At 42.8% G+C, this 25,775-nt stretch overlaps 1 protein-coding gene across 11 annotated transcripts in view; it reads right to left on the minus strand.

The window, feature by feature from the left end:
• Positions 1-6,518: 6,518 nt before the first annotated feature.
• The window catches only part of BIN1 (bridging integrator 1), a 239,933-nt gene continuing 220,676 nt past the window's right edge, over positions 6,519-25,775 (minus strand). For all 11 annotated transcript variants that reach the window (XM_033944491.1, XM_033944488.1, XM_033944483.1 and 8 more), the window contains 4 exons: positions 19,808-19,915; positions 17,047-17,163; positions 8,700-8,801; positions 6,519-7,882 (listed from right to left, as the gene is read on the minus strand). In XM_033944491.1, coding sequence (XP_033800382.1) covers positions 7,775-7,882; positions 8,700-8,801; positions 17,047-17,163; positions 19,808-19,915 — 435 coding nt within the window. In that variant the 3' untranslated portion in view covers positions 6,519-7,774. The remainder of the gene's footprint in view (positions 7,883-8,699; positions 8,802-17,046; positions 17,164-19,807; positions 19,916-25,775) is intronic.

Genomic DNA, 25,775 nt, shown 5'->3' on the forward strand with positions numbered 1-25,775 from the left:
TATTCATTCTTTTTCACATTTATTATGTCCCTATATGTTCTTTTTAAAATTTTCCATATTTAGTTTTAACTCAAACAAATTTAATTTAATTTATTTAGTTTATCTATTTTAATTATTACTGAGATGTATACTTTACTTTAAAAAGTACTACCGGTATGGCCTTAGAGAGATCTGTGTACTCTTGTTAGAATGTTTAATATCTTGTTCAATATCTCTATCTTTATTTTATTCCTACTGCTCAATAACTGTCTTCTAGATACTTTAGTTAGATTGTGAGCCTTCGGGACAGTAAGGGAATTTCTAAGTACCTATTCTTTATTTATCTTATTTTTATTGTATCCTTTAATGTATATTTCTCTGTAAACCTATATTACTTATAATTTTAATGCACACTATTGTCTATTTTCTGTAAACCGCTTAGAATCCTAATAGGAGTTTAGCGGTATATAAGAAATAAATTACATTACATTCTGAACCTGGATCCATGCATGATATAGTAGCCACAGAGGGCTGACCATTAGCATGAAGCCTTTACCAAGTCCCACCTCTTCCTAAAGTAATATCTTTAATATGTCCCCCCCCCCCCCCCCCTTTCAACTAATCACAGCGTTAAAAATACATGAATGATTTTCAGAGCATAACATTTCTCAACTTAAATTACCCGACGAGAATCAGGCTACACACCGTTTCAGCATATTTCACCATCCTACAAAAACCTCACAGCTGGAAGTGCAAGGGCCAGCAGCCATGCCTTTTAAACAACATTCATGTTCCTTTTCATTCGTGCCCCTTTTCATTCGTGCCAACTACCCTCTTAAATTTTTTGACCTATGCCAAGTAAATGGTTTTGAAAATTCTTCTCCTCATTCAAGCAGCATATTTATGCATCTCAATGGCCACGAATTTGGACTTGGAGGATGAGATGTACAGCATCAGCATCTTTGAGACAAACATGGTTTGTTTGTTTTTTTGTTACATAGAAGTTTCTGGATAGATAGTTCTAAATCTATTAAATGCTGGCACTGTCACTTAATGTAGGGGCACTGGATCATCTGCTGTTCTATTGTCCTTTGATACTTAACTTTTGGAAGTCAATATGGGGACAGATTAATACCATTCTGGAGGCATCAATTCCATTGATGTATGAGGTAGTCCTATGTGAAACATTATTGCATATTAAGCCCCCCCTCCCCCCGGACCACTACAAATTCCGTCTTTTCCTTATTATGACCGGAATAGCCATGCAAATGATTACTCGCAATTGGAAGAATTGGGATCACCTTAGTTTTCCTTTTTGGTGGGCGAGCTTATGTTTAACTTATAAATAACAGAAAATGAATGCTTACATGCTGGGGCATAAGATATTCAAATTAGTTTGGGGTCCATTGACGTCTTTTGTAGATTTGCTATAGTTGTCCTTTATCTTTATTTTCTGTTGTTTTTCACCCACACATCCAGGGAGGGCAGGAGCGGGAGGGGGGTATATCTTTTGTAATGATGGATGGGGGAGGGAATTTTTATCTTTTGTATAGATACTGATTAATTATAAGTGCTTGGTTGATTATCATTATTTGTATATAAAATTGTATTGCACTTTTTGTTGGCATTAAAAACTAAAGTAAAAAAAAAAAAAAAAGAAAGAAAATTCTCCTGTCTCCACACCAAGAGTCATGAAACCATATAAAAACTTATATATTTATAAAAATTATAAACCAATAAAATAGCAAAGTATGGTGATGTCGAGAACTTTCAGAAACATTTATTTGCTGACATTTTTTCTCGAGCTAAGTCGCATTAGGGCTTTTTCGTGCCGGCCCCTGTGGGTATAAGCTTTGTCGCTCCTGGAATTCCAAGGAGCATTAGAGTTTTTACCACAGTGGACAGAGATTTTTTTTTTTTTTTAAAAACCAAACCCTAACTCGGCTTGATAAAGGGGGCCCATGTTTATTCTCATCACTGTTAATTTGATAAGTGAAAGAAACCACTTCAGGGGCTACTAAGCAAAATGTTACCAGAGTCTCCTTCGGTTCAAAAGGTGCTTGGTGCATAACCGGGTCATTGGAACCCCTCTGTTGCTCTAAGAATAAAACAGTTAAGCCCTTAGGTTTTCCCGCGTACAGAAGAAATCTGAACAGAGAAAAGGAACGTCATGAACTGTTCCACCAATGCTAGACCAGCGTCTATCACTGTTTTTACTGTAGTCTAACACCAGCATGGGAGCACGGCCATAGTTTTTACACTGTCCCCTAAACCGAGGTTGCAGGTTTGGAACCACGAACAATGACTAGGGTGCCTCTCAGAACCTGCTTACATTGCCCGTCAGTCATAGGAGATAGAAGAATGCAAAAAAAATGAGCCACAAATCTCATTGGGAACACTGCCATAAGGAATTATGGAGAAGAAAGGCTTTTAGAGTTAGAACAGTTGATGGATGGAATTGTCGACCAGATTTTTTTTTTTTTTTTAAAGGCGTTCTCCCTCCTTCAATTGACTCTTCCCTGTTCTAGATACAGGAAATGGTACAAAAGGATACAGAAATGAAAGCTAAAACCATTTTCAACTGTACATTATTCTGACTCCTAGTACAGTCAAACTTTGGTTTGCGAGCATAATTCGTTCCGGAAGCATGCTTGGAATCCAAAGCACTTATATATCAAAGCAAATTTCCCCATAGGAAATAACGGAAACTCAGACAATTCGTTCCACAACCCAAAAGTTTAATACAAAATACTGTAAGTACTCGTATTGCAAGACCTCGCTCATTTAGAACAGTCACTACACTCCCGCAGCGGCAGAGAGAGAACCATCGGCTCAGTTGTGATGATGTGACGCGTGTATACTGTATGTACTCGTATTGCAAGACTTTGCTTGTCTATCAAGTTAAAATTTTAGAAAATGTTTTGCTTGTCTTGCAATCCAAGGTTTTACTGTATATACTATCTTGTTTTATAAATAAACTAGGTTCCGGGAAAGAGATGTCAGACCAGTTTGAAATACGCAGTGTGATGGAACCACCAGATCCCTTCGTTGGCTAAGACTTTCCAACCCCTACACCTTCAACACTCGTCTTCTTTCAGCTTCCTTTAGTTTCCAACTTCAGACTTTTTCCTCTCTTTCTCCACACCGCCTCCATATGAATGAGATTCAATTATGTGCTTCCCTCAATGAGAGAAAACTGATGCGAAGGTTTATTGACCCTGTGTGACATCGTCGCTGAGTTACAGAACTTGAGCTCAGCGCTTTATGAGTTAATAACAAACTTTTCACAACTATATGCATTCACAGCTCACATTGGTGTAAAATTACAATCTGGTATTACATGTTAAAAAGGAAAATACATACACACACAAACACCTAACATGTCTGAAACACCACACACAAAAGCAAAGCACACATTTAGGGCGTGGGATAAAAATCTTAGTTGGAACACACAATATTTAAAGGTTAATCCAAGGCTGCAGAAATCCAGCTTTCCCTTCTGGCTAGAGGCATCTTCAAGCTTGAGGCCTACATCATGATCAGGACACTGTGTCCATACTAAAAAAAAAACCCAAACCAATTCTTACTTCTTTAACCAAGCTAATCCCCCTAGTAATGAATTATCTTGGACCTAGATTGATAACAGCAAATCCTTCAAACTTGGGCTCTCCTTCAGTCAGGGCACTACCTGATCAGAGCCTCCATGAGGGAGCACCGTCTCCCAAAACTGAGATACGTCCACATTTTTTTCCATCTTCAATAAATATAACTCATTCTAAAAAAAAAAAAAGTGCAGGTCATCAACAATCCTAATTACATGAAAGGGGGGTTCATTTTAAACTGGCCTCCACTAAAGTGTCCCCATTAGATGTCTCCAAGTGGAGACTCCTTAAAACATGAAGGCCCAATGAGCCCTCCCGATTACACCGCTAAAGAACTCTACAGCACCCTAACAAGAGAGGTCTCTGCAGGGATCCTGTTAGCTTTGCTACAGCAAGAAAAACCAGGAGAATCGCCTCCACGACCAAATAACGAATAAGCAAACAGTGGAGACTTTCAAAACACACGTGTACTCGTTTCTTTCACAATAGAGAACAACACGGTGACAAAATTCATCACCGTCCCCGTCCCCGCGGATAACCGCGGGAAATAATCCCATGTCATCTTCTAGTGTCTATTTCAGCCTCAGTCCTTCTACACCAGCATTCTTCAAAGCAAAGCTTGTGGGTCAGTGGTTGTGGCCATTCATACTCTGATTCTTATGTGAGCCAAGGATAATGAAGCCATTGTGACATCACTGATGTGATTGGCTCTTAGGCACTGGTGGAATGAGGCATTATGACATCACAATATCTGCTCTGGAATGTTGATGCTCAATCTCAGCATTCTTCAGAGCAAAGCTTGAGGGTCAGTGGATGTGGCCATTCATACTCTGATTCTTTCCTCTCTCCTTAAGAATGACATGAACATGATTTCCCGCTGTTATCCGCGGGGACGAGAACGGTGATGAATTTTGTCACCATGTCATTCTCTAACTCTGCTTTATTTGTGCGATAGCTCGACACGCATCTGTTTTGGCCTCAGGAGCCTTATTTTCAGCACAATATATTGTGTAGAATATAGCGTTTCAGAGGAAAGAACAGCTACCATCAGATCTCCGGGACAGCAGAATAAGTCAGCCACCCTTGGTGACATCATCCGACGTGCCCTGAAAATGGATTTGCTCTCCCAGAGCTCAGAAGGCTTTGCTTTATGTGTGCAATGGCTTTGCACGCATGTGTTTTGGCCTAAGCAGCCTGCTGCAGAGTTTTGAAAGAAACGAGTACACTTAGCCTTTTGAGCAAACTTAGGTCGTATTTGCAGGATGGAATTTTTAGATCATTTTGATTATCATTTTGATTATCATTTTGATCATGTCTTGATTATCGCAATCTTGTTCTCTTGGGACTGCCTGAAACTACTTTAAATGCTTTGCAGGTTGTTCAAAATTCAGTTGTACGAACATTTTTTCCTTTGAACAGGACCGAACATGTGACGGAATATTATGTGAAGTTAATATTGGCTAAAATTGAAAGATCATATCCGCTACAAACTGCTGGTGATGATTTGGGTGTCCATGGTTTTTTACCAGCATGTCTGATGGGTGTTATTAAATGTTATGATCCATTACCAAAATTACGTTCTGTCTACCGTGCTGAATTGTCCTGTCAAGAGTTTGAGATTGAATTTTTTTATTATTATTCAATTTTCCATACCGTTCGCCCAGGGGAGCTCAAAACAGTTTACAATGTTCCCCCAGTCGTTCATGGTCAGCGGTTCGCGGTCCCGGTCATTCGCAGCATTTTCTGACCGCGAACCACCGACAAGGAGAGAGCAGCAGGAGAGGTAGGAGAGAGCAGCCAGAACGCTGGCGAGTGCCTCTTCCGGCACTAAGTCGAGCCTTATCCAATCAGGAGCTGCTTTGGCACGCAGCTCCTGATTGGTAAGGCCCAACTTAGTGCATGAAGTGAACCGCTCTGTAAAAAGCAGTTTTATAAAGAAAAATTTTTTTTAAAAAATTTCTCTCACAGGTACAAGCGTTTCATGCAGGTTTAGTTAATTCTCCCATTTGTATTAAATGTGAGAAAGATCCGAATACTAATTTATCTCATGCATTGTGGCAATGTCATCTTATTAAATCTTTCTGGTCTGCCATCCTATTATTTTTAGGTTCATTATGGAATTGTCAATTAGTGGAATCTCCAAGGATTTGAGGTTTGGGAGGTTCGTAAATTTCCTAGACGAACTCATTTAAAAAAAAAAAAAAAAAAATTTGGGACCCTTATATACAAAACTTATCCTCTAGAGCAGCGGTCTCAAACTCAAACCCTTTACAGGGCCACATTGTAGATTTGTAGATACTTGGGAGGGCTGCAGAAAAAATAATGTCTTATTAAAGAAATGACAACTTTGCATGAGGTAAAACTCATTTACAAAGCTTTCCTTAATTGCTTCTGATAATTTCAGCTATACACAGCTGAAAGCAGTGCAACATGCAGAAAGATGCAGGAAAGCGCTTGCATGAGGTTACAGCAATGAGGCAGCCAACATTCCAGAACAATGGTAACATACCGAGGGCCTGAAAAAAGTACCTGGTGGGCCGCATGTGGCCCCCGGGCCGCGGGTTTCAGACCACTGCTCTAGAGCAAGAAGTTTGATTCTTAATGCTTTACATTGAAGCTTTAGTAACAATCTTTGCATTTTAATACCTGGTACTGGGTGTCACCTTTCATTCTGGGGTAGGGGGTGGGAAAGGGAGGGATGATAGTAATATGTGTGGAATTACTTGAATTGTATTTATGTTTAATTCATTCATTACAATGTTATAATTAAAATTAAAATAATGGGGGAAGGGAGGGAGGGGTGAATAGGGGGAAGGGAAGGGATAGGAAAGAGGGGGAGTGTATAGAGGTATGCAATGGGTAATTTGGAAATTTATTTTGAAGGAATGATAGACATATGTTTGAAAATTAATATTGTGACTATAAATGTAATGACTATTTTATTGTATATTTATTGGATTCCTTCAATAAATTGTTATATGATTAAAAATCTTGTATTTTGAAAGCCTCCACTGTTTATTCGTTAGCTTTGCTACAGCATCATCTCCGTTAAATGCCATTTTACCTGAATTTCAAATGAAGATACATTCAGTTCCTAACCAAATTACCTGCAAAATCCCCATTATGTACCTTCTGTAGAACTCAGAAAGACTTTCTTTTTTGACCCCTAATTTGGAAGATTAGTTTTTCATCGCAATCAACAGTCATCTAGAAAAGCCTTCATCCCAGTTATGAATCTTTTGAGCGATATATCTCAAGGCCTTTGACGCGGAATCCCCATTGCTTGTCTGGCAGAAAGATGGTTCACGGCGTTCTCTTGTACTATACATAGGGTTTCTATTCTCAGGTGTTTAAAAATAGGTCTTTAATTTGCCAGCTAACTAAGGAGACTGAAGGCTCAAAATGGTTGGTTTTGTATTTTCACACCACAGGTATCATGGCAAAATCAAATATGTATCGTTGTCTCATTTGAATTATCAGTGCGGAAAAGGCAGGATACGAGACAAGGCAGTGGTAGGGTATATGAGGGTAATAGGGAAAGTGGGGTTTTCTGGTATCTATCTAATAAACCCTTTTTAATTTTTGTTTCAGAAATGCTTTATTGGTACTTATCAGAAGCCTTCCCTATAGCAGATAGGTGTCCCACTGGATTCCACTCTGCTGTAACCCAACTGGGGTTCTAGTGTAAACCGCATACAACTTCACGGTCCTGTGAAATATAAACTGTAATTATTTTTATTATTCCATTGTACTCTACCATGAACATCGCTTGAGCCTTGAGGATTTCAGACACGGCCACGACAAAAGCAAACTGCAGTGCTCGTTTCCTCCAACGCACTGGAAATGTTTGGGTAGTCTCCAAAATCCAGAAGCCTCAAAACGTTCTTCTAGATGGCCATCTTGGATTGGCCTCCCCAAACCCTTCAGTGACCAACCAGACCTGCTGTGCCCCTGGAGAGCCATTAATGCTGTCCAATCAGGAGTGAGGAAAGAGGTATATAAACCTTTCTCTGTTTAGTTTTGCTTCACACCCTTTTATTGTTTTCAAGCCCTGCTTTTTACAAGTATTGCGACCCTTTAAGCCGACTCATTTAAGGTCATTTTTTTTTCCCCCCCATTCTGCTTTAGATGCGCTTTCACAGAAACCCAGCTTCTTGTGGCCCAGGAGAGAGGGAGCAGGGCCCATCTGTGCCTCAAAGGACTTTCTCTGTAAAGTTCTCTGGAAAAACACCCCGACCCTGGTCAAACTTTTTATTCTGGAGCCAGTCTGTCTCCTTAATACCCATCAGCCAGCCTTCATCCTGAAAAAGAAAGCCAAAAAAAAAACAAGAGATCACTTACTTGAGGAAGATACATCATAACTTAATTTGTAGAACAGCAGAATCAGAGCCGAGAGAAAAGTGAACCTGTCAGTGGTGTAACCTAGGGTATGTGACACCCGGGGCCCATTGTTTTTTGACACCCCTCCCCCAATGTAAAAAAATATTTTTAGTAATGTTTCCCCGGGTGCAAGCCATAAGGGGGGGTTCCTGGCCCGGGAGTCATGGTCCAGGAATTTCCTTTCTCACGGCCCGGTGCCAAGGCTCTGGGTAGTCCCCGTGGCTCAGCATGTTCCCAGCCTTCTCTCCCTTTACCCTCCGTGAAGCTGAAAAAACTGCCAGCCTCGGCAGTTTATTCAGCTATGTCGCCAACGGCTCCCCTACCTGCTTTCCGTGTCTGCCTCTGCCGCAATCCACCCGGGCAGAAACAGGAAGTTGCGTCATTGGCAGACACGGAAAGCAGGAAGGGGAGCCACTGGCGACGTAGCTGAATCACTGCCAAGGCCGGCGGTTTTTTCAGCTTCACGGAAAGTAAAGGCAACATCGGACAGGCCGTGAGAAGGGAAGTTCCTGGACCATGACTCCAAGGCCAGGAACACCCCTCGGGACCGCATGGATAAATATCATTCCTAGAGAGGATCAAAAAAAAAAACTGTCCTCTTGCATCCGTTCAGCAGATTTGGATTTTGAAGATATTCTCAGCTTTCTACCAACAGCTGTGGTGCTTTGAGTTAAAAGGCAGGAATGGGACAGCGGAGGAAAGAGAAGCAAAGATCGCAGACGAAAAGGGCTACTTCACCTGCTCTTCTGGGTTGTCAAAGTGAACGACCAACACTACGTCTCCTGCTTTCAACTCCAGTTCGTCGCTGTCAGTGGCTGCGTAGTCATGTTGGGCCGTGACCTGCGGGGAGAGAGCAGAGCAGAGAGACTCATCACCTGCCCTCATAGTACCACTGCGCCTAGAACCTATTCTCAGCTGAACGTGAAAAATGAGAAGATGACAAGCAACAGCAGAAACCCAACCTAGTCTACAAGGTATGGCCATGACAGCACATTAGGTCAAGACAAGAGACCACCATGCATACGCACTGGAACTCTGTGATCGTGTCTCTTTTCTACCAAATTTTGGCATTCCTTTATTTTATATCTTTATTTGAATTTTATAAGCGTAAACTGCTTTGACCAGAGTTTGATAAGGCAGTATATCAAAATTTATGTTTAATTATTTATTCATTTCTAATTCAAATGCATAGTACAAACATATGAACAACCATGTAACATAACAACCTGCATTCTATGCCAACAAATAATATAGTTATTAAATCCCACCTCCCACCCTAACCCTTCCCCCTCCTCTCCTGGATGTCTAAAACAATCTTTCATAAATCAAAGGGAAATAATATTAATATTTCATAAAACTTACAATATTTTGTTAATGGGCCCCAAATTTGCTATGGTGTCCCCTCTGTATAGAATGAATGTTTTCAAACTTATAAATTTGACATAAGGATTCCCACCAAAAAACTATAATTTAAGTTATCCCAACTTTTCCAATTTTTCATTATCAGCTGCATGGCTACTCCTGTCATGATGGAGGAGCAATTTATTCTGATTTGCATTAATTGGTTTCTTGGGTAATATCATTCCAAATAATATTATATCATATGATAGTGATAATGGAACTTCCAGTATCATAATAATTTGACCCCAAATGGATTTCCAGAATTTAAGTATCAAGGAACAATATTATAGAGAATGACTTGTGGCGGTAGCCACAAGTAGCCGCAGGTAACCCGCCAAAAATGGAGGGAGGGAAAAAGTGCTCACTGGAGTGGAGTGGAGTGGTGAATGGCCTTGTCCCCGCAGTTAAGGGAAGGAAGGCGTGTGGTTACCGTTTGCGCGCGGCCCACCTCCCTACCTCTGGCGAAATCTATCTCCCTTCCTCTCTCCCTCCCCCTCCAGTTGCATCAAAGGAGAAGCTTCCGCCCACACACACGCGACTGCATGGCGGCACAGGCTGGCTTCAACGGCATCACTTTATTTTCTAAAGCACCACAAAGGTAAAGAGGGAGGGAGATAGATTTTGCCGGAGGGAGGGAAGGGGCCGCATGCACGATCGGTGACTGTGTGCCTTCCCTCCCTTAAGTTTCTTTACGCCGTGAAGGTAAGGGGGAGGGAGGGAGATTCTCGGGCCGCTGAAGGGCGGTGAGGTGGCGAGAGGGAAGGGAGGATGCTATGGGGACGGGGCGGTGAAGGAGACTGCGGTCTGGTGACGAGGACAGATTTTTTTCCCCGTGTCATTCTCTAATCCAGATGACAGTGCCAGCATCTATTAGATTTAGAACTGTCCAACCTTTGCAACCTAACCGGTGTCCAAAAAGATCTATGTATCAAGAAAACCCAAGTCTGTCTCATAGATGCTGATGCTGTACATCTCATCCTTCAATTCCAAATTCATGGCCACTGAGATGAAGAAATCTCAATCCTCCAAATGTCTTTAAGACTACTTAAGATTTCTATTATGGAAGGAGGAGCTGCACATTCACCCGACCATCTGCACCGGCATCCAAGCCATGCTCCCTCCCCTATATTTAATTCTTATTGTTGAACAGATAAGAAAAAAACAAGACATACAATCCTTCCATCGAAACATGGTTCAAACACAGCGTTTCTCAACTCGGTCCTGGAGTCCCCACTTGCCAGTCAGGTTTTCAGGATACGCAATAGTTTTTAAGATCACCAGTTGACAAACTATAATAAAGTATATTTTATTTTTTAGCTTTTAAAATTTCTATCTTAATCTTGAACAAATAGTACTGTTTCAGAAATTGTTATTCTAATAGCACTTTCTCCATATTGTCTATTACTATATTATATTTAATGAATTGTAAACGAGTCGAGTTCCTTCGGGAAATGATCCGGTATATAAACTGAAGATTAGATTAGATTCACAATGAATATGCATGAAAGAAATTTGCATATAATGGAGGCAGTATATGTAAATTAAGTTTATGCATACTCATTGTGGATATCCTGTGAACCTGACTAGCAAGGGGGGACTCCGAGACCGAGTTGAGAAACACTAGTTCAACAAACAGTTTGTATATAAGGCCCTCCAAACCCAGCCATCCGCCTATTCAACCCCTCTCCGACCCTATCTCTACTTGCTGCAGACCTCCCCACCCCCGCACACCCCTCTGCTACATATTTAATATCCGACTTTGAGCCAGAGGCGTCAAAGTGGACCACAAAAGCTCCCAGAAGGTCTGTCTTTGCAATAAGGACACGCTCCATCGTAACAAACTGAGATAGGAACGCCACAACTGCTCTGTAGGGGGCTCAGGATGGACCCATTGTTGCAAAATACTGCACAGCCCATCTGAGAAAATGCATCAGGCCTCTTTTCCCAGGACAGGGTCTAGGCAAAATCCCAAATAGCATAGAGACTGAAGGCGCCACAGGGGTCTGCCATATATTGGAGACTAATTGCAAAACTTTCTTCCAAAATAATACAATTCGGCTACACATGTGGCCTAGGGATGAATCTGGGCAGTCGCACTTTGGACAGGCTGCTGTAGCGGCTACTTGAAAGTGGAAAGCCTTGTTAGAAGCTTATATCAAAATTTATAAATAAATGTACTGGCTGGTTATGGATGAACCCAACTACCTTGGATTTCAGAGGAAAGTAAAAACTCATCTCAGGAAATATATTCCATAGACAAATAACTAAGTGTAACAATGAAGATTCCGCACTACTTAACCACTTATCAAATGGGCCTTCCCATCTGTCCTATCTAGCACTAACATGTCTATTAATCCACTGCTCTGTCTATCCCCTATCTTCTCTTGTATTAACCAACTACAATGTATTTAGATGATCTCCGCACTACTTAGCCACTTATCACATGGGCCTCCCCATCTGTCCTATCTAGCACTAACATGTCTATTAATACACTGCTCTGTCTATCCACTATCTTCTCTTGTATTAACCAACTACAATGTATTTAGATGATCTCCACACTACTTAACCACTTATCAAATGGGCCTCCCCATCTGTCCTATCTAGCACTAACATGTCTATTAATCCATTGCTCTGTCTATCCCCTATCTTCTCTTGTATTAACCAACTACAATGTATTTAGATGATCTCCGCACTACTAAGCCACTTATCACATGGGCCTCCCCATCTGTCCTATCTAGCACTAACATGTCTATTAATCCACTGCTCTGTCTATCCCCTATCTTCTCTTGTATTAACCAACTACAATGTATTTAGATGATCTCCGCACTACTAAGCCACTTATCACATGGGCCTCCCCATCTGTCCTATCTAGCACTAACATGTCTATTAATCCACTGCTCTGTCTATCCACTATCTTCTCTTGTATTAACCAACTACAATGTATTTAGATGATCTCCGCACTACTAAGCCACTTATCACATAGGCCTCCCCATCTGTCCTATCTAGCACTAACATGTCTATTAATCCACTGCTCTGTCTATCCCCTATCTTCTCTTGTATTAACCAACTACAATGTATTTAGATGATCTCCGCACTACTAAGCCACTTATCACATAGGCCTCCCCATCTGTCCTATCTAGCACTAACATGTCTATTAATCCACTGCTCTGTCTATCCCCTATCTTCTCTTGTATTAACCAACTACAATGTATTTAGATGATCTCCGCACTACTAAGCCACTTATCACATGGGCCTCCCCATCTGTCCTATCTAGCACTAACATGTCTATTAATCCACTGCTCTGTCTATCCCCTATCTTCTCTTGTATTAACCAACTACAATGTATTTAGATGATCTCCGCACTACTAAGCCACTTATCACATGGGCCTCCCGATCTGTCCTATCTAGCACTAACATGTCTATTAATCCACTGCTCTGTCTATCCACTATCTTCTCTTGTATTAACCAACTACAATGTATTTAGATGATCTCCGCACTACTAAGCCACTTATCACATAGGCCTCCCCATCTGTCCTATCTAGCACTAACATGTCTATTAATCCACTGCTCTGTCTATCCCCTATCTTCTCTTGTATTAACCAACTACAATGTATTTAGATGATCTCCGCACTACTAAGCCACTTATCACATGGGCCTCCCCATCTGTCCTATCTAGCACTAACATGTCTATTAATACACTGCTCTGTCTATCCCCTATCTTCTCTTGTATTAACCAACTACAATGTATTTAGATGATCTCCGCACTACTAAGCCACTTATCACATGGGCCTCCCCATCTGTCCTATCTAGCACTAACATGTCTATTAATCCACTGCTCTGTCTATCCCCTATCTTCTCTTGTATTAACCAACTACAATGTATTTAGATGATCTCCGCACTACTAAGCCACTTATCACATGGGCCTCCCCATCTGTCCTATCTAGCACTAACATGTCTATTAATCCACTGCTCTGTCTATCCACTATCTTCTCTTGTATTAACCAACTACAATGTATTTAGATGATCTCCACTTAATATGTTGTTGCTACTACTGGTATGTACTCCTAATCACACTGGACTTCTCTTCTCAATCTGGTGTTAACAAAATTGACAGAGGCCAGTGGCACCTTATAGACTCTAGACGCTGGTGAGAATAGACAAGCAGCTCAAAACATATTGGAAGGTGAAAATTTGCATGCCCTGAAGAAACTGATTTTTACCCTGAAACGTCGGCTTCCACTTATATATCACCTTGACTCCTTATGATTTAGAGATTATAGCAGTCCCGCACTAACTGTGACATTTGCACATCCCCCTTGGAAGTTTTTCAAGCCAATGATGTGGGTGGAGGAGGTTTGAGCATTCAGCTCTGCCTAAAAAGAAAGCCTGAGGCTTTTTCTTCCGGGGGGGGGTAAGTGCTCTCAATTTAAAGAGTGGAGCTTGCATCTATTTAAAGTAATATTTTTTACCCACTCGCACCACATTAATTATGAGTTCAAAGAAGCGTGGGATGAACACAGAGGATTTAGAATCAGAAAATAAGATTAAATATTGAACTAAGGCCAGTACTGGGCAGACTTGCACGGTCTGTGTCTGTATATGGCCGTTTGGGGGAGGATGGGCTGGGGAGGGCTTCAATGGCTGGGAGGGTGTAGATGGGCTGGAGTAGGTTTTAACAGAGATTTCGGCAGTAGGAACCCAAGCGCAGTTCCGGGTAGAGCTTTCGATTCTTGCCCAGAAATAGCTAAGAAGAAAAAATTTAAAAAATTTAAATTGAATCAGGTTGGGCAGGCTGGATGGACCATTCGAGTCGTTATCTGCTGTCATCTACTATATGTTACTATGAGAGAAAAAAAGAAAAAGACAAAGAAAGAGATAGAGAAAGAAAGAGAGCTAGAGAGAGAGAGAGAGAGAGAGAAAGACAAAGAAAGAGAGAGTGAGAGAAAGAAAGAGAGAGAAAGACAAAGAAAGAGAGAGAAAGACAAAGAAAGAGAGAGTGAGAGAAAGAAAGAGAGAGAAAGACAAAAAAGAGAGAGAGAGAGAGGTGGTGGAGAGGAAAACGGTGACTGAGTTCAAAGAAGCATGGGATGAACACAGAGGATCTAGAATCAGAAAATAATATTAAATATTGAACTAAGGCCAGTTACTGGGCAGACTTGCACGGTCTGTGTCTGTATATGGCCGTTTGGTGGAGGATGGGCTGGGGAGGGCTTCAAGGGCTGGGAGGGTGTAGATGGGCTGGAGTAGGTTTTAACGGAGTTTTCGGCAGTAGGAACCCAAGCATAGTACCGGGTAAAGCTTTGGATTCTTGACCAGAAATAGCTAAGAAGAAAAAATTAAAAATTTAAATTGAATCAGGTTGGGCAGATTGGATGGACCATTTGGGTCTTTATCTGCCGTCATCTACTATGTTACTATGTTACTATAGCTTCACCTTACAGACTAACCAATTCGCTGAGGCTCGAGCTTTCAAGGACCAGAATCCGCTTTGTCAGTGGTGAACCAGTTAGTCCCGTCTAGATTCTCAGGCCCAGCTTACTGGCCAAATTTGGGTCTGAATATACCATCAAATCTGACCATTTTGTGCAGTAGATTTAGGAAAGTCATTTATAGAAGTGAATCCGCCTGCCTAAATTTACCACTAGCTGCCAACATACAATGAGCAGAATAGAAATTCTAAATTTAATACAATGCTAGTTCTTATAAATAGTTTGGGTACTGCGCTTTTGCATCAGCGTCTGCCAACACCCCCCCCCCCCCCCTATTCAATAGAATGAGTCCTGGGTTAGTGCACAGTGGCACGGTACGACATCAGTGGCATAGTGGGTTTTAAGGCGCCTTGAACCTCGTTAAGCATAGAACACTGCAGATTAGATTAGATGAACAGATCCTTTTTATAAGATTATATTTATTTATTCAGTTTTCTATACCATTCTCCTAGGGGAGCTCAGAATGGTTTACATGAATTTATTCAGGTACTTAAGCATTCTTCCCTGTCTGTCCTGGTGGGCTCACAATCTATCTAATGTACCTGGGGCAATGGGGGGGGATTAAGTGACTTGCCCAGGGTCACAAGGAGCAGTGTGGGTTTGAACCCACAACCTCAGGGTGCTGCGGCTGTAGCTTTAACCACTGTGCCACACTTCCCCCCCTCCCCCCATCATTAATCCAGTGGTTCCATATCTAAAACTCACATTTCTGGACTGGTCTGAAGGGACAAACAGGAAGTCATATTTTGCACGGATGGAACCAAAATCTTCAGTGCTAATGTTTTTATCATTTTCATCACAAAGAGTCAATTCTGCACACTTCAGATTTCCTTCCATTGTGTTGGGTTTTGTTTTTTATTACATTACATTACAGATTTCTATTCCGCCATTACCTTTCGGTTCAAAGCGGATTACAAAAAGAGTTATAGAAGAAGGGTTACAATGTTAGATCAGAGAAGGTTTCCAAGAGAGGGAAAAGTAGGATCTGGGGTTAGGGAGGGGATGGCAAGAGGGGGGTTAAGCTTTATCATGGTATTAAGCTTTATTAAGGGATTTCTTGAAGAGTATAGTTTTTATTTCCTTTCTGAATATCTTGTAGTCTCGGGTTGTTGTCAATAGGTTGGAGACTTGGTTGTCTATCTTCGCTGCCTGAGTGGCCAGTAGTCCGTTGTATAGTTTTTTCCGTTTTACTTCTTTGATTGGGGGGTAAGTGAATGGGGTGTGTGTTTTTCTATGCCTAGTAGAGGTGGTTTGGATGAGGCGGTCGTTTAGGTAGGTTGGGCTGTCTCCATTTATAGTTTTAAATAGTATACAGTAGAATTTAAATTGTATTCTTTCCTGGATTGGAAGCCAATGAGAATTGATGAATGCCTCAGTAATGTGATCATGTTTTTTCAATGAATAGACGAGTCTCAGAGCTGTATTCTGAATTGTCTGTAGTTGTTTAATCATTATTGCAGGGCAGGGGAGGTAGAGGATGTTGCAATAGTCTAGGATACTTAGGATTAGAGATTGTACTAGGAGCTGAAATTGTGTTTTTTCGAAGAATTTTCGGACTTGTCTAAGGTTTCTCATAACTGCGAAAGATTTCTGTATTGTTTTGTTAATTTGTGGTTGCATGGTGCAGCCTCTGTCAATAGTCAAACCTAGAAGTTTTAGGGTGGTTTGCAAAGGGTAGTTGATAGAGTTGATTTCTAAGTTGGTTATGGTTGGGATTTTGTTATTTTCTAGGAGGATGAATTTAGTTTTGTCTGGGTTGAGTTTCAGTTTGTGGTCTTCCATCCAAGTCGTAACTGTAGCTAGAGTTCTGTGTAGTGTGTCTGACATTAAGAGCATTGGTTGGTCGAAAGGAATGAGGATGGTGATGTCATCAGCATAGCTATAAGAGGATAGGCCTTGTTTGTTCAGGTAAACGCCAAGAGAGGCCGTATATAGGTTGAAGAGAGTAGGGGATAGTGGGGACCCTTGTGGAACGCCGCAGGGGTTGGACCAAGGTTTGGATTTTTCTTTGTCTGATTTTACTTTGTATGTTCTGGATTTTAAGAAACCTTCAAACCATGAGTATACTTTATCTGAGTATACTTTTATCCTTTGAGATCTCAAGGAATTCTGTGGTATAATCCTGAAAGCATTTCTGAGATGGAGAAGCAGTACGTCTAAATTCATGGAGCAATCAGGGATCATTTCCGACTCACCTTGTACAAAAATCCTGGAGGCATGTCGGTTCTGCTGGCAGCTGTACTGCTCTCCACCGTACCGTTCACAGCAGCAGGGAAAGTCTCAACCACAACAGCAGGAAGTGAACTCTGAACCTGGAAGGAAGATGGGTATTTTAACACATGTAGTTCGATACTATCATTCGTTTTCTCCATAGCCCCCACCCTTCCCAGCCTTGACTCTTTCCTACCATCTCTCTTCTTTAAACTACCTCATTCAAGCCTTGACACAGTAAACCACATTAACCTTCAGCAGAGCACTTTACGTGCGGTAAGAAATTTTAGAAGGCTCACTGCATTGCAGAGTACCACAGTGAACATGCAAAATACAAGTCGCTGGACAATAAAATTGCTCCCGATGTTAACACACTACATTAAAATCTAGCGTGGCTTTTTCTCCGTTTTACTCTTTTCTTAGTGCTGAATCTTTATATCAGGTCAGAGCTGAATTAAAAGATACAGTCTAGGAGTAGGAGGGTCATCTGAGATGAAAAGCAGACCTCCTGCCCCCTTCCTCTACAAAATACCCTGGTGGTCCAAATGGACTCCCCTATCACCCACTTCTAAAAAGAACAGGTATGACCATTTTGGAAGAGGCACCAGAGGCAAGTGGGGGTGGGGGGGATGTGTCCACTCAAACCATCAGAATTATTATTTTTTTTGTGGGATCAGAGAAAGAGGTTGTAGGGTCCAGAGACCCACTTGGGCCACTAGGTAAAGTTTACAAGTACAGAGAGCATGAGCCAGGGAGTCCAGATGGCATTTTCTCTAAAGGTCTTAGAAACAAGATGGCAAATAAAGGCCAAATGGCCCATCCAATCTGCCCATCCACAGTAACCATTATCGCTTCCTCTCTCCGAGAGATCCCACGTGCCTATCCCAGGCCCTTCTGAATTCAGACACAGTCTCTGTGTCCACCACCTCTTCCGGGAGACTGTTCCATGCATCTACCACCCTTTCTGTAAAAAAGTATTTCCTCAGATTACTCCGGAGCCTCTCACCTCTTAACTTCATCTGTTGCCCTCTCATTCCAGAGTTTCCTTTCAAATGAAAGAGACTCGACTCATGTGCATTTACATGACGTAGGTATTTAAACGTCTCTTATCATATCTCCCCTCAACCTATTGGCTGAGGCTCTTAACATTTGCATCTCCTCTTCCTATAGGCTAAGGCTCTTAACATTTGCATCTCCTCTTCCTATAGGCTAAAGCTTTGTGCATCTGCATTGTGAGGTCATAGAGCTGCCCATCCACAGTAACCATTATCTCTTTCTCTCTCTAAGAGATCCCACGTGCCTATCCCAGGCCCTCTTGAATTCAGACACAGTCTCTGTCTCCACCACCTCTTCTGGGAGACTGTTCCACGCATCTACCACCCTTTCGGTAAAAAAGTATTTCATCAGATTACTCCGGAGCCTATCACCTCTTCCCATCACCGTATGAGTCAAGCCCAACTCATTTGACCACGGCAGTGTTCACTTTTTTCTTTTTTTAGTTCAATCTTTATTAGGTTTTAACAACTTACAGAAAAATGCAACACAACAAATATATTATAAACTTATGTAAACATACATTAGAAAATTCCTAACGAAAATCATGTCATTATCTACCCAACCCTCCCTCCCTAACTCCCACCCTACCTCCCTCCCATATGTCTGGCAGGTCAATCATTCCATCACACGCATTGTTTTTTCTAACAGCACACAATTTAATGCTGTTGTATTTTACATTCTTTTGCATTCATCAGGAGTACTTTTTTTTTTTTTTTGCATATGCATTAGAATTGTGCACTAAAGCTTAGCACAATGTTTTAATGCCTCACTTGCTACTTAAGAACATAAGAAAAGCCTTACTGGGTTAGACCAATGGTCTATCAAGCCCAGTAGCCTGTTCTCACAGTGGCCAATCTAGGTCACTAGTACCTTGCCAAAACCCAAGTACCACCAATATTCCTAGCTACTAATCCAGGGCAAGCAGAGGCTTCCCCCATGTCTCTCTCAGTAACAGACTATGGACTTTTCCTCCAGGAACTTGTCCAAACCTTTCTTAAAACCAGCTACGCTATCCACTCTTACCACAACCTCTGGCAACGCATTCCAGAGCTTAACTATTCTCAGAGTGAAAAAAAAATTCTTTCCTATTGTTTTTAACAATATTTCCCTGTAACTTCATCAAGTGTCCCCTAGTCTTTCTAATTTTTGACAGAGTGAAAAATCGATTCACTTGTACCTGTTCTACTCCACTCAGGATTTTGTAGACTTCAATCATATCTCCCCCCTCCCCCCCCAGCCATCTCTTTTCCAAATTGAAGAGCCCTAACCCGGCCTGAAGAGACAAGGTTTGGGAGGTGGAACGGTGCGGACCTAGAGGCAGAACAGGGTTGGGCCGCATGTCCTCCTTTACCAGATGCAAAATCTGATAACCTTATGCATGGGTAAGAGCTTAGATGGAGGTGGCTAGTGCCAAGTAAGACAGACAAAAGATGAAGGGGAGACGGTGATCATATCATCACATTCGCACCTACCCTCCTCTCCATCCACCCAGCTCTTCAAATCTTTGCCGGTAGCATCTCCTACCTGCAGCCAACATCAGCCTCAGCTCTCCTCCTGATGTCACTTCCTGTTTACATATTATACACAGGATACTTATTTTGTACCTGGGGCAAATGGAGTGTTAAAATTCTCATTGCATAGGAATGTCTAATAATAAAAAAAAAAATCAAATATTCTTTATAGTCTTACAGCAGCGGTTGTTGATTCAGATCCAGCTGTTTCCGTTTTAGATAATTTTTCTCCAGCTGCTACTTCTGATCCAGCTGCTTCTGGGCTGTGAGGTGCTGGCTCCGACGGCTGTAATAAAGCGATTTCATTAGTATGCATCATTTTGGGCACGATGAAAAAAAAATAACTTTGGATTTGCAAATAGGTGCATAGGAGCTGGATGAGCAATAGATTTATATTCGACCTGAAGAACATACCGAACTTATCATAATAAGTAACTGCTGTTTCTTTGGAGAAACTCATGTGCCCAACTGGGTTACTCCATTTCCTTTCTCCATATATTTTCTATGGGTGATGGCATAGCAAAGGATAAGCCTGAATGGTTGTGTTCCCGCTAAGCTGCGCTGGGGTGCGCTGACGCACAAAATATTACCTCGCAGCGCACAAGTTTCTCGTCACAGCGCACACAGTGTAGAGCACAGTTCTTCAACCGCCGGTCCGCAAACAAAATCTTGCCGGTCCGCGAAGGATTCGGTCCCCGCCGCAACGAAAGGCCGGCGTCAGCTGACTTGCAACTTCCTGTTGCAGTCGCTGTGCCGGGACTCCTGCCTTCGCCGGGACTCCTGCCTTCCACCGCGTTTGCCTCCTGCCTTGTCTCCGCACCTCCAGACCAGCAGCGGCAGCTGTGTATGCTTTTAACTTCGGCACAGAGCTGCCCCTAATCAATAGTTTAGCGCGGTTTCATAAGGCAGCCTCGGGGCCTTTGCTAGGCCGGCCCACATCGCATCATCGAAGCGGGCCGGCTATCAAAGGCCCCGAGGCTGCCTCATGAAACCGCGCTAAACTATTGATTAGGGGCAGCTCTGTGCCGAAGTTAAAAGCATACAGAGCTGCCGCTGCTGGTCTGAACTCTTGGGCCGCTGAAGGAGGGCAAAAAGCAGCTGTCCTGGAGGTTTCCCTTCCTCTCGCCTTTACAGGTTCCTTTTTTCCACCTTTTTTTTTTTCCTTCACGGCAACGGGCCCCAGCATCGACATCAATCAAGTAAGTTCCACTGTCAATCAAGCGGTTCTGCTCGGCCAAAGCTTCCCCTGTGACATGAGCCACCCTCAGGGGAAAGAAAGTGACCCACAAAGGTGAGGGGAAGGGGGGCAGATGATGGAAGTTGGGGGGGGGGAGAGAGAAAGAGAGAGAGAAGGGGCAGATGATGGAATGGAGGAGATGAGAGAGAGAGAGAAGGGGACAGATGATGGAAGTGAGAAGAAGGGAGAGAGAGCAGAAGGCAGATGGATGTCAGTTGAGAAGGGAGAGCAGATGCTGAATGGAAGTGGGGAAAGAACACATACTGGATGGAAGGAGGAGATAAATAAAGGGGGAAGAAAATAGTAAGATAATGGAGGGGTGAGGGAAAGGGGTGACAAGCTGTGTGTAGACACAGTGAAAAGAGGGAAACGGGACTAAATAGTAAGAAAGAATTTAATTTAGATGGAGGCAGAAAATAGAGAAGGAAGACCAGAGAAGAAAAGGGAAGAGAGAGCAGAGAATGATCAGATCTGAGTGGAGGAAATGAGAAGAGAGATATGCTAAAAACCACAGGGGGGATGGAAGGATAGAGATGCCAGACCATGAGGGGAACAGAAGGAAGATGATGGATGCTAGACCAAATTGGGGGGTGGGGGGGGGCAGGAGGAGAGATGGCAGGGAAAGACAGACAGTGAATGGAAGGGGCAGATGCTGGACTGAAGAGACAGAGAAGGTTATCATGCTGCTGTACCGGGCCATGGTACGCCCTCACCTGGAGTACTGCGTCCAGCACTGGTACTTTAAGAAGGACACGGTACTACTCGAAAGGATCCAGAGAAGAGCAACTAAAATGGTTAAGGGGCTGGAGGAGTTGCCGTACAGCGAAAGATTAGAGAAACTGGGCCTCTTCTCCCTTGAGCAGAGGAGATTGAGAGGGGACATGATAGAAACATTCAAGGTACTGAAGGGAATAGACTTAGTAGCTAAGGCAGGGAGAACGAGAGGGCACTCTCTAAAGTTGAAAGGGGATAGATTCCTTACAAACGTAAGGAAGTTCTGTGGTAGAAAGCAACATATTTATTTGGCTCATAACTTGCTGGCGCCCGATATTTTTAGCTCACAGTGAAAAAAGTTTGCTCACAACACCCGCCCGCTTAGAGGGAACACTGGCGGAATCTCAAGCCGCCACAGACCAAAAGGTGGCCATGTCAGCAGCCACTAAGCCAGGGTTGTCCAACGTCGGTCCTGGAGGGCTGCTATCCAGTCGGGTTTTCAGGATTACCCCAGTGAATCTGCATGAGATCTATTTGCAGGCACTGCTTCCACTGGATGCAAATAAATCTCATGCATATTCACTGTGGAAATCCTAAAAAAAACCCGACCTGGTGAGGGCCAAGGTTGAACACCCCCTGCACTAGACACGAGAAAGAAGTGGGGATATTGGTGTCTGTAGAAGCCAAGGCTAAAGAAATGGGAGTCGACACATGCAGAGTTACCTAGCAGAGGCAGCCCTAGCAGGATCAGCAGGCAAAAGGATCGCGATATCTTGCTCAAAGCATGAACCAGAAAGGGGAAAATTGGACAGCTGCAGGTAGAAGAGGACCAAGTGACAGCAGAGGTGGGGCCCATGGGGGGAGAAGGGCAGGAGAGAAGGTGTGTGAATAACATTCACTTCCCTCTTTACGCCCTCCCCCCCCTCCTTTCTCCCCACTCTATTCTGTCTTCTGACCATCCACGTAGCTATGCCACCGATTCAACTGGAGCCGGGTCAATCTGGTGTTAACAAAATTGACAGAGGCCAGTGGCACCTCAGACTAACCAATTCACTGAGGCCTGAGCTTTCAAAGACCAGAATCCGCTTTGGCGATGATGAAGTTAACCAGTTAGTTCTGTCTAGATCAGTGCTCTGCAAACTTTCTTGAGCCGCGGCACATCAAAGGTAGTAGCCGTTATCTTGAGGCACCTGGAAGCGCGTGGATATCGCCGTGATGACATCACGTGCACACGTGACAATCATGTCAATGTCTGCGGTTGTGTGAAGACCCTATAGGCGGGCACTTAGACGCCAGTGGGGGGTGCCAGAAGGGAAGAGGGCCAAAGAGGATGGTTGCTGGTGCCCACTGATTGCCTACAGGAAGTGCGTCTCACCACGAGAGGTGCATCTTGTAGGCAGTCAGCTGGCACTGGTGCCTCTCCAGTGTGCCTTGGCCCACAGTTTGAGATTCGCAGGTCTAGATTCTCAGGCCCAGCTTAATGGCCAAATGTGTGTATGAATATACCATCAAATCTGACCATTTTGTGCAGTAGATTTAGGAAAGACTCCTCCACTTATTTAATATAAGAGCACTATCTCCAACGGAAGAAAAAGCCTCAGGTATGCTCAAACCTCCTCCACCCATATCATCGGCAAAAAACTTGCGGAGAGAATGTGCAGGTTTTTTGCACATTCTCTCCAGAAGTTTTTTTGCACATTCTCTCCAGAAGTTTTTTTGCACATTCTCTCCAGAAGTTTTTTTGCACATTCTCTCCAGAAGTTTTTTTGCACATTCTCTCCGGAAGTTTTTTTGCACATTCTCTCCAGAAGGTTTTTTGCACATTCTCTCCGGAAGTTTTTTTGCACATTCTCTCCAGAAGGTTTTTTGCACATTCTCTCCAGAAGTTTTTTTGCACATTCTCTCCAGAAGTTTTTTGCCGATGATGTGGGTGGAGGAGGTTTGAGCATACCTGAGGCTTTTTCTTCTGCTGGAGATAGTGCTCTTATATTAAAAAAGTAGAGCAGTCTTATTTATTGTTACTTATTTACCCACTTCCTCCATTTTTAAGTAGATTTAGGAAAGTCATTTATAGAAGTGAATCTGACTGCCTAAATTTACCTCTAGCTGCCAACATACAATGAGCAGAATACAAATATTCTAAATTTAATACAATGCTAGTTCTTAATAAATAGTTTGGGTACTGTGCTATTGCATCAGCGTCTGCTAACACCCCCCCCCCTATTCAACAGAGTGAGTCCTGGATTAGTGCACAGTGACATGGTACGGCATGGTGGGTGAGGGGGCAGATTGCCCCAGACCCCACCTTGGCAGGGGTGCTGGCACCTAGCCTTCACCCAATCCACCCATCTCTTCAAATCTTAACCGGCAGTGAGCAACATCTCCTACCTGCTGCTAACATCAACCACAGCTGTCCTTCTGATGTCACTTCCTGTTTACATATTATACACAGGATAGTTATTTCATACCTAGGGCAATGAAGTGTTAAATATTGTATAGGAATGTCTAATAAAAAAAATAAATCAAATATTCTTTGAGAAAAAATTAACTAGTATTCTATAACGAGTTAGTTCTACCTCAACATCATTACGGTAATGAACTGGCGCCATAAGAGCCTTTTGTCTTGCCTATATTTTGGCATGACTATATGAAGTTACTACCTTACAGATCCTTTTTTTTTTTTTTTATAATAAAGTTTTATTGTGAAATAAAAATACAAGATAAAATATACAACAATCCAGGAACAAATACAACCAGAAACCAAAAACCAAAACACACGATGCAAGAGTCTACCGCGTGGTGTCTGCGCGGAGACAAATGGACCCAACCAAGACACCAAGCACTAATGCAGAGATGTGATCCAGTATTTCTGTACAATTTGGGTAACTACCACAGACTGAAAAGCAACTTTCTATATTTGCCAGAGGTTTGCCATGCTAGCAAGAGACACACCGTACCACCTTCGCATTCCCCAAAAGCATTAAACCAAGGCATAAACTAATCTCCTTCTTCCTTAAGTCTGCCCCCAAAACACCAGGCCATTTTTCAGGCCCCCAGCAACCAGCTACAGAATCTGTGAAAAGATAGCACTGAGTGGGCAGAACCCGAGCTCTGGTATTAATTCTTGGGGATCAGGGATCATTTTTATCAAGCAATAGGAAACGTGCCGATACTCAGTACCCCCTCCAAAAAAAAAAAAAAAGGGCCTGGTGCTCAACATATCTTTAGAGCTAAAGACAGCAAAAGGATTTAAAATCCTTGATAGAACATTAACCACCACCACCCTTTACGAAAGTGCGGTTCTTAGCGCCAGCTGTGGCGATAACAACTCCCATATTCCTATGAACTTTGGAGCTATTACCGCTGCCGCTAAAACCCCCCATTATGCTTCTGCAAAAGGGGGGGGGGAGTAAAGACCTGAAACACGCTGCCTGCCTTTCAAATGAGTTTACACTCCTCCCTCCTTATTCGCGGTTTCAACTATTCGCGGTTTTTTGTGCTGGGGACCCCCCCCCTAGTGAATCGACCTTACCTGGTGGTCTAGCAGTGACGCGGGGCAGAAATGATCTTTCTACACTCCCGCCCTGTGCACAGCCATCATCAAAAATGACTGCCGTTGAGTTCCCGTGGTCTCACAAGACTACAACGGGAGCTCATGGCAGCCATTTTCGATGATGGTTCTGCACGGGGCAGGACTGTAGGAAGATCGCTCCTGCCCCATGTCAACGCTAGACCACTAGGTAAGGTCTGGGAGTGGGTCAGAGCCGGCCCAAAAGTTATTCGCAAATTTTCAATATTCGCGGGCTAGCTCTGCCCCTAACCCCTGCAAATACGGAGGGAGGAGTGTAGTTGAATCCGAGCTCAGGTTAGAACTTATTTTTATGTCATTGGCCTTTTAGCCGGGATTCCTACCATGCTGCCAACCAATATTACATGTGAGTAAGCGCATCCTTTCTCTGGCCAGGCGAAACAACAGATATCTAAAATGAATGTTGCATAATTAACAAGCCATCGTTCTGCTGGGTCCATTAACTCTCATTGATCCCTTCCAATGCAAAAAAAAAAAAATCAGCAAGCATCACTTGAAGGACTTTATACTTGTGAGAAATGGAGTCCAATTAATGTGCTTTCAAAAGCATTTGTTTTACAATAAACTTTACTCTTGTAAGAAGTACCAGACTGAAGTGATGCGGTT

This window comes from Geotrypetes seraphini, chromosome 5 (genome assembly GCF_902459505.1).
Source record: "Geotrypetes seraphini chromosome 5, aGeoSer1.1, whole genome shotgun sequence".
Classification (NCBI taxonomy): domain Eukaryota; kingdom Metazoa; phylum Chordata; class Amphibia; order Gymnophiona; family Dermophiidae; genus Geotrypetes; species Geotrypetes seraphini.